At 38.5% G+C, this 10,749-nt stretch overlaps 1 protein-coding gene across 1 annotated transcript in view; it reads right to left on the reverse strand.

Annotated features, from left to right (window-relative positions):
* LOC131463407 (nuclear receptor subfamily 6 group A member 1-A-like) overlaps window positions 1–7,548 on the reverse strand; it is a 74,581-nt gene extending 67,033 nt beyond the window's left edge. The window contains exon 1 of the mRNA XM_058635091.1: window positions 7,322–7,548. Coding sequence (XP_058491074.1) covers window positions 7,322–7,388 — 67 coding nt within the window. The 5' untranslated portion in view covers window positions 7,389–7,548. The remainder of the gene's footprint in view (window positions 1–7,321) is intronic.
* Between the last annotated feature and the right edge of the window lie 3,201 nt (window positions 7,549–10,749).

Consider the following 10,749-nt stretch of genomic DNA (forward strand, 5'->3'; position numbering starts at 1 on the left):
ACTGGCTTTTAATTCCTAGTTGCACAGTGACACTTTGCTTCTGCTCTTCTTTTTCTCACTCATTCATTGATTCTTATTTAATTGATTCATAAAATTGTACATTTTATTTCTGCTATTTTATTGAATGGTATGTTTTATTGTTTTATGTAAAGCACGTTGGTTAACATTGGTTGATGAATCGACCTGATGATGGAGAGATTAGATAGATACAGTCCCACAGGTCTGTGTGTGTGTGTGTGTGTGTGTGTGTGTGTTGAGGTAATGAGTACAGCAACAGTTTAGCAGATCCCTCTTAAAAAGGTCAATATGCACAGCTTTGTGTATCTTCTCTGTTGACTGTGACGTGAGCACAAACCAATCATCCTCATCATCATCATCAGTTTGAAGGAAACAAATCAGCTGAGACTCTTCTGTCATTCATCCACACAGGCCAGCGTGTTACTGTTGAGCATCCTCTTAGCTCAGCTGCCTCCAACATGCACATCCTCGTGCCCTGCACTCTGACAGCAACGCCGTCCTGGCTCTACATACCAAGTTCAGTGTTTTACAGGTGCCTGTAAACTCCTCCTCCTCCCAAATTCAAACTCAAATTGAAGACATTTATGGCGTCAGGCCGGGCGACGTGTTGAATATCACAGAGGCCTGACAACAGCAGGGCCTGCAGCAGACTTACTGTAACATACATCTCCCCTAAAACATAGACTTCATGGCAGGAAGCTCCCCCGCTGTTCACCAGCAGCTGTTGGAGCCTCAGGTTGAGCCACGACGGAGGCAGCAATCATCTCAGTGCCACTGCAGCCTGTAGCTCATGGATCAAGTGGAGGCTGTAAATACTTTCCCAGGTTAGATGGAGGTCAGAACAGAGCCGACCATTAATGCTTCAAGAGCAACATCCCAATGGCCCTGGTCACCGTTCCCATAGTGCTCGCTGCAGGGCGGTGCCACCTCCCCCATGTGTTCACCACCGCTCACACAACAACAACAACAACAACAACAACAAACTGTGACGATGACCCTGCAACATGTTCAGCGTTCGATTTGCACAAACTTCTATGTTTTGTAAATATTAAATTAAAGATTAATGTGCCTGGACAAATACACAATAATAACAATAATAATAATAATAATAATAATAATAATAATAATAATAATAATAATAATAATAAATTGCAAAACCTAAATCTCATTCTTTTGTATTACACAGAAAACCCGGAAAATGACTTTAGTTGATAGATGACGTCAGGTCACAGAATCCCAATTCATTAAAAAGTCTCTTTTGTCGAAGACTAAAACTCTGTCTATGCATCAGTTCAAGAGTCTTTCATGAGTCATTAATGTCATGAGATTCTTCATTTAAATGGCTTTTACACTGTAAACTGGATTTGGATTGAAGGGAAAAATGTGTGTTAATAATGTGTTGTGTTGTGCTGTGTTGTGCTGTGTTGTGCTGTGTTGTGCCGTGCTGTGTTGTGCTGTGCTGTGTTGTGTTGTGTTGTGTTGTGTAGTACATGGGTTTGCTGTTCTTCTTTCAATGATGTTGCGTTGCCGCCTGACCATCTTCATTGTGACCACAGAGATGTGTGTTGCCTGGAAACCGCAGCACTGGGATCAAGGACACTCAGCCTTCAGACCTCTGGGACAAATAAACACGGTATTTTTGACCATGTGACTGAAGAATATGATTTCCCTCCATGTTTTAAATTTAAAACTCATCAGTAATCATTACACTTCCATGCACAGTACAAATATTCTAAGTGATCATGTGTCAGTGTCATGATTATCAGCCGGGGTACGGCTACAGTCTACAGTCTACAGTCTACAGTCTAAAGTCTACAGTCTACAGGCTACAGTTTACAGTCTACAGTCTACGGGCTAAAGTCTACAGACTACAGACTACAGTCTACAGACTACAGTCTACAGTCTACAGGATACAGTCTACAGACTACAGTCTACAGTCTACAGTCTACAGACTACAGTCTACAGACTACAGTCTACAGGATACAGTCTACAGACTACAGTCTACAGTCTACAGTCTACAGGCTACAGTCTACAGACTACAGTCTACAGTCTACAGGCTACAGACTACAGTCTACAGACTACAGTCTACAGGATACAGTCTACAGACTACAGTCTACAGTCTACAGTCTACAGGCTACAGTCTACAGACTACAGTCTACAGTCTACAGTCTACAGTCTACAGGCTACAGACTACAGGCTACAGACTACAGTCTACAGTCTACAGACTACAGGCTACAGACTACAGTCTACAGACTACAGGCTACAGACTACAGTCTACAGTCTACAGGCTACAGACTACAGTCTACAGTCTACAGGCTACAGTCTATCGCTGCATTCCATTTACATCAGAACTCAGAAACCAAAGCTGGAAATTTTAACTCTGAGTTCACAGTGTACCGGGGGAACGGCTAGCATTGTTAGCATCGTTAGCAACACCAGTGGATGATGGTGCTCTACACTGTCCTTACACACAAACAGCACTGACACATGTCAACTAACAAAAATGAGACAGTACGTGCGCTGTGGTCACACGTGCACCGAGGTCACACACACAATGACGATGTTCTCAAATGTCTTGTTTTGTCCACAAACCAAAATGATTCACTTTTAATGATTTCCTAAACCTAACCCAGAGCAAAAAAAATTACACAATAAAGTTGTTTTAATCATGAAAAAAGCTTCAAACCGATTCATTGATTATCAAATTAGTTGTCGATTAATTTAGTAATCGATTAATAATCAATTCATCGATTAATGGTTTCAGCTCTAGTTGCTACAATGTGTTTTCCCCTCTCACACTGGGGGTGTGGTTAAACGGTTGATTCCACCTTTACTTTCAAAGGTCTGGATCGTGACGTTGTTTTGATCAATATTCAGTTTACAGAGGAGATTGTGACGCCAGTCAGAACAGATAAAGCTGCAGTCTTTGCTCCAGTAAACAAGCACAGACGAGGAATTTATTTATTGAAACTCTGTGGTAATATGTTCCCTTTTTATTGGCTGGTGATTTCTGATTTAGCTAAAAAAAAAAAGACAGAAAGAAAGAAATCTCAGCTGTTTTCAAACCAAGGTGACGTGTGGATGTGGAACAAGAACACTAAGACAATCGTATCAGTCAGAACACCATCTGCACTCATCTGTCACTGTCATTAATATCACACGCTACTTTTATGTTCTTATAAATAGTCAATCTTAGATTTTAGAGATAGATAAATATCAATGTTTTGTTGCTACATTGCCAAATGTATTCCAACTTAAAATCTGACTTGACAAAAGATTCATTATAAATAGAGATTAAATGTAAAAAATAAAAAATATTTAAAGTTTAAAGATAAACTTACATACATAATTACTATATATTTTCTGTCAGAAAGAAAAAAGAGACACAAACATAATTTGTCTTAAAATAACAGATTGTTGATTTACAGATAATATCTAAAGTTTTCAGTCCTGTTTTTTGGAAAAAGAGAAACTACTATAAACAGTTATTTAAAGAGTTATGTACCTTAAATTTAGGGTTAGGGTCAGGCTCACTAAAAATGTCACTGGCAATTTTAGGTCAGAGTTATTCACTGAGCAAGGAGGAAGAAACATGTGTGTTTTTAAGCTTTTGTGAATGATTAGAATCTACTGTGGATGAACAGGAGCCTGTCAATTATAAGATTGGCCCTTTAATTCATTTCTATTCCACTTTGTACCAGAACCAAAGTAAAGGATGAAGCTTCAATCTTTTTGGTTTTCCTTCACGCTCACGTTTAAATCCCTTCATTCGTCAATATCAAGTCTTTAAAATGGAAACAAACACAAACATCTGCTGTGGAGCCGCTGGTGAGATAAATCACTCTGTTTGAAATGCTAATCAGCCGACGGAAAGAATTCTCCTGCATCTGCTCAAATGATCTGGGAATGTCCCGAGAGGAGCGACGCCTTCGTTTCACAGCGTTTTCATTAAGACAAACAAAAGAAACATTTTTACACGAACTACAATAAACAATAAAAACACCACTGATGTTTGATCGAAGTATATCTCACTTACTCTTGAATCCATTTCTTTTTACAATTAAAGACTTTTTTAATGAAGGTCTGTGATATTCAGAAATTCAAATGTTATATTTAGATCTGCTAAATAAAAAAAACATGTATATATATATATATACATATATAGTATACACACACATATATATGTATATGTGTGTGTATATATACATATCATGATATTATATATTACATCTGTACGACGGTAAACTGAACATCGTTGGTTTGTGGACAAAAAAAACAAAGTATTGAGAACATCGTGATTTTCAGGTTTGGGAAACACTGATCAAATGTTTAGAACGTTAGAGCCCTAATAAACCCTGGATCAGCTCATTTAACAGAGGCTCAACATTATTATTGAATATAACATCGCAGATAAGCGGTCAGCTGGTCAGCTGAGTCCAACCCCCGCTTTACACAGAACACGAGATGCAGAATTTAGATTTGTCTATGTTGTTCAATTCCCCTGTGGAAGGAAACCTGGAGAAAACCCACTCACACACGGGGAGAACATGCCAACTCCAATACAACATAATAATATCATCTAGAACAACAGTGACAATCAGAGTCAAACAATGACAAAAGGCCATCTCTAGAATTTTATTTAGAAAAGTCACGGGGGGGGGGGGGGAAATAACTGTGTCAACAGATCTGCTGATAGTGGAGGAAGTCGACTTAAGAAGAAAACATGGACCCCCCCTCTACTGTACCCCTCCTGGCTTATCATTCAAGTGAAACACTGGGGGTTTTTACATCCTGTCCCTGCTCCACCCAGTGTCCCCTTCACCCTGCCCTGAGGGACGACACACACACACACACACACACACACTCTCACACACACACACACACACACACAGAGAGAGAGAGAGAGAGGGTGGGTCCAAATTCCTGGTCAATTCAAAGATCAATGAAAATTGAGTTTGTTATATCAATGGAAGCTGAAGCAGCTTTGACTCCTTTGTTTCAGTAACAATGTAAATTGATAAGAGAGAAAAAAAAGCTTCAACACTTTTCACCTATCAGTGACAGGTGAACCAGCTGGACTTTACCATCTGCAACATCTCATTTGTCTGTGGATAATTGCCATGAGCCCTGAATCAGCTGTTTTTGTTTTCTCTTTCTTCCAAACCAAAGATCATTGTCTCAAAAAAACATGACTACATCTCAATGGTTATTATTTAACAAATCAGTGCAATGATTATCTGAACAAAAGGCCTTCCTGAACATTAATATAATATAATATAATATAACATGAAGAGGATTCTAAAAAACACACACAGTGAGAACATTACAAGAACATTTAAGACCATGTTTGAACAGCTAATGTGTGTGTGTGTATATATCTTGATATTAAACAAAACATTTGAACTAACATGATTTTACTATTATTAGTATCATCATTATTGTTATAGTAATATTATTATGATCAAACTAAATAAATAAAAAAGAATGAATAATTAAAAGTTAATCTCATGAATGTTTTCATAATCTGCTGGTGATGATTGAAGCATAAAAGGTGATTCACTTCCATGTTTTAATAAATGCATGAGTAACATAACTGCACCATCCTGCACATTCTTGCTCAAAGTCACCTGTTATCCTACAACTGAGTCACACACACACACACACACGTGTGTGTGTGTGTATTCCAGATTTGGGGAAGTGAAGAGCTGATGCTCCAGGGCATTCTCCAAGTTCAAAAGTTCACCTTTTACGATCTCCCTGAACAGACTGACTGAGTGACCACCAAATAAAAACATTCCAACCTCTGTTCCCAGTGACACACTGGGAACAGACACACAAGCGCACACACACACACACACACACACTGACACACACACACACACACACACACACACACACACTGACACACACTGCAGCCACTGGCTGATATTCTTCTTCTTTCTTCTCTGTCTCTCCAAACTGCATTTTAAATCTTCAGTGCAGGACACTTGTGTATTTTAAGCAAAAAGGAACATGTGTAAACTCACATAAATAATATTGGACTATTAAATAATAATAATAATAATAACAATCTGCTGCCAATTATTCAAAAAAATGTCCATTTTATCAATCCAACCAATTAGTGGGTCAATAAATAACCACAGGCCATTCTACTGCATATCTAGCAACTGAGGAAAAAACACTTTCTCTTGTCTGATTCAACAACGATATATTAGTCTCGTACTCTTTTGTTCACTGTACACTTTTGTGTTCATGCATTCACCACAATATAGGCCTCATGTTTACAGGGTTCAGGGATTACTTTATTTATTTGTCCACATTACATATACACACACACATGTATATATATATATATATATATAAATATATATATGTGTGTATATATATGTATATATACACATATATATACATATATATGTATATGTATATATACACACATATATATATATACATACACACACACACACACACACACACACACACACACAGTGTATAATGTGAACACTGATTTTCAAGAAAATAAGACTCATTTCTATTAAATTGGTTTTGCCTAAAAAGAAAAATTATCTTGCCAAACATATTTTGCACCAGAAAAATAAACTCTTTTTTTATCATTATTATTATTACTACTACAATATTTTTGTTTTAATTAATTGGTTTTGTTTCTAGTAGTGCTGTTTTGAAGTGTGCACAACTTTCTTACATTGTGGCCTGTTTTTCCTCATTATAGTTTTCAAACAACAACATTTGAATCAATGTATTAATATTTAGCTTATTCTTATTTCTCCGGCTGTTTTGCACTAACAATGATTTAACTTCAGTGTAACGTGCAGCAGGAACATGAGAACATGAGAATATGAGAACATGAGAACATGAGAATATGAGAACATGAGAACATGAGAATATGAGAACATCAGAATATGAGAACATGAGAACATGAGAATATGAGAACATGAGAATATAAGAATATGAGAACATCAGAATATGAGAACATGAAAATATGAGAACATGAGAACATGAGAATATGAGAACATGAGAATATGAGAACATGAGAACATGAGAATATGAGAACATGAGAATATAAGAATATGAGAACATCAGAATATGAGAACATGAAAATATGAGAACATGAGAACATGAGAATATGAGAACATGAGAATATGAGAACATGAGAATATGAGAATATGAGAACATCAGAATATGAGAACATGAATGGTCTAATCACACACGCAACAGCAGTACGTGCAGGTGTGTGTGTGTGTGTGTGTGTGTGTGTGTGTGTGTGCGCGCGCCCATTGCCTACCGTTGACGGACTTGCTGTTGTTTCTTTCCGGGTAGTCGAACCCATTCGTCCTCTGGTCTATGTCCATCCTCGTGCATGAGCTGCTCCCGTGTCAGTCTCTCGCTGTCTCTCACCGCCGCGGAGGCTGGTGAAGATGAAGATGACAGCGGTGCTGGTTGTGATGAAGGTGATGAAGGTGCAGTCCCAAGTGAACGCCGCTGCTTTGTCCCCGCACTCACTCACTCACTCACTCACTCACTCTCCCGACAGCAGAGCCATGCTTTGAGCTCCTTCCTTCAGTCACTCAGAGTAACAGAGTAACTGGATCCACACCCCCAGCGCTGGTGCGTTCACGGACCGAGAGCGTGGTGGAAGATAGTGGCATCCAATTAAAGTGGATTCTGAGACTGCACAGAGTTCAAGTGTTCAAAGACTTTGTGTGAATGACTTGTAACACAGACAGAGGTTGACTCGCAGCAGGTCTGCAGCAGGTCTGCAGCAGCAGGTCTGCAGCTGCTGTGATGCAAAGACAAAAGAATTAAAGGTGGAGTGTGGAAGCTCAGGTGATTGTTGTTATTGATGATGTTATGTTGCACTGAACTGGAAATGTTTCACAACACTTTACACACAAAGTCAACGCACAGACACAAGAAGACGCACATTAAAGTCACGTTGCTGCACAAATGCAGAGAATAGCACGGCATATTTTTGCATCATTCACATTTTTGCATCATTCAACCAACACATTAGCATCGAGATTCTCCAACTGATGTCACGTCCATGACCGGCAGCCAGCCAGACTTATGATGCAGCTCTGTGACAGAAAGAAACATCTTTAGTCACGTTTTGTCTCTGCAACGCAGCATCTGACCCCTTATCCGCGATGTTAGCAGCATATAGCACATGTTTGATTATTTCTGTTCACAGAGGCTAAATGCTAACGCTGCAGTCAAACCGCTGCACCATTCTCGCCGTGAAAGGATTTTTGTCCTGAAGGCAGCATATTTTAGCCAGAAGAGTTTTAAACCACGTTTATGAATGAAGGATCGCTACAAATTAACACTAATGGCTATGCTAATGGCTATGCTAATGGCTATGCTCACTGGTGGAACATGAACTCATGGCCCACACTAGAGGATATTTGGCCAGTTACACAATTTTAACAATAACCACTGAGAGCAAGTTGATCTTCAGCCACAGTTTTTTTTGTACCTGAGCACAAAACATCGTGCACACACAACAGCTGTTCACTTGTCTGTTTGTATTCTGAAGTTTCTGTGAGATCCAGAATCCCTGAAACACCCGGTGTGTGGTCCTGACTGATCGTCTCAGGATTAAAACACTAAAAATCACTAACAAAGTTTGTCTGAGCTCTCCCATATTTTTAAAATCAATTCAGATTGGAAAATCCGGGGCAGGTTTCAGCGTTGAGCTGAAAAATAAAATAGACAAAGAAGAAATGAGCACAGTTGACCCTCAGAGTGAAAGCTGCCCAGTAAAATCAATCAATCTGACTTTCTTTATATTGCACCTTTCTTACAAAGCAATGCAACTCAAAGCATTTCACAGGATCAAAACAAAACATTAAGGAACAACTAACTAACTAACTAACTAACTAATAAAAGTATCTTGAATTGATTCTCAAAGAAACCACAAACCATTGCAATCATTTTAAAATTGTAATATTTGCTGTCAGAACCCGAGCAGATGAGTAAAACACCTGCAGGAGCTGAGCTGTGTTCTTCTTGGTGAACTTTGTAAAACCAGAAAATTAAATTCTGGTCCATAAATGAATCATTTCCTGTTTGCAGTGCAAGAACACAACTGTTGTCAAGTGTTATTTGTTTCCTCCTGGAGCCACATGGTGGAGTAGTGGTTAGTGCTATTACCCTGCAGCAAAAACACCTGATAATGACCCAGTTGGAACTGGAAGTGCCGTTCTGCATATTGTCCCTGTGTGTGTGTGTGTGTGTGTGTGTGTGTGTGTGTGTCCTGGTTTCCTCCCACAGTCCAAACACATGTGCGAGTCAAAGGTTGTTTGAAGGATAAGGTGACAGACAATAATAAGCTCATGATGGGCGTGTCACCTGTCATCACACCTGCACCTCATCTACTCATCAGTGCGTTGAGAGGTGCTGCTGCTGCATGGTCAGTTTGCTCCCTCTGCTCTACAGTCAGCCCACGACTCCTGTAACATGTCGTCATCCTGTGAACAAACCTCCAGCAGATACTTGTAACATTCTCGAGTCTCACTAACAATTAAACTCACTTTGAATTCCTTGACTTTTTGCTTCATCATCATTGTGTGAAGCAGACATGTGATCACATGTGATCTGCACTCAAATGTAACTGTTGATTTTAGACAGAAAAAGGAGGATTTGTCCTCGAGGTCACAGGCTGAATATAAAAGTATTAGTATATAAAAACAAACTCCAAATGCTCCAACAAGATCTGAGCTGTCCGTCACACTGGTGTCTTCACATACTTTACTTTATCATCTACTTTCTAATAAATGAGAACATCATTTACAAAATTGACACCTTGTCCTAAAAGACCTGAAACCAATGATTTTAAACACAAACTCATCAGGAAACTGTTTGACATTATAGATGAGAAGTAGAAGCTCTTTCACATTTCAACTGATTTATTTGAATCAGCTGTCGCCCCCTGGTGGTTATCTGCTACTTCCATTTGTCCATGTATCTGCTCCTTTGAGGGCTTCACTTTCTATTTCTATCTAGTCTATTTATATACAGGATTTGATTGAAACCTACAGATATTTTGTGTATTTTGGAACAAGAAATGAAATTGAGAAAATAACACTGTGTACTTTTCAAAATGAGTGAGTGAATTTTTCCTTTCTGTGAAAATGAGATAAGAGCAAGAATGTGTTATAGGCTGACCATAGTTACAGAGTCAATGGTATAATATGTGTTCATTATATACAAACACTGCATTATAGCAAAACTGAGAAAATACACAATAATGACAAAGATACACAAACAAAACAGCAAGCACTCATCCTCATAATGTAAAAATATAATCAATGATTTTATTTTATAAACAAAACATTTCCACTGCAGAAACACTGGAAAACATAAACAAATGGATCAAATAATTTTGATCTACTTTAAAATAACAGCATTGTAGTTCATCTAAGAATAACGTAAATGATGGGCTTTTGTGATCATTTGGGTTTGAAGAGATTTATAACGTTACCTTCACTTTATTATTGATTTATTGATTATTTCAGACCCAGTCTGAAAGAACGTTTTAAAGGAAGTCTAAAATAAACTTCTCCCACAAAACGATACAGCTGAATGAATGAATGAATGAATGAGTGAATGAATGAATGAATGACTTCCTTGGTAGCGAGTAGTGATGTTGTTGTTGCGTAGTCTTTTACATGACCGCCCCCTGGTGGACTGGAAAACAACAGCTTGTTGTCA

Source organism: Solea solea, chromosome 8 (assembly GCF_958295425.1).
Source record: "Solea solea chromosome 8, fSolSol10.1, whole genome shotgun sequence".
NCBI classification, from domain to species: domain Eukaryota; kingdom Metazoa; phylum Chordata; class Actinopteri; order Pleuronectiformes; family Soleidae; genus Solea; species Solea solea.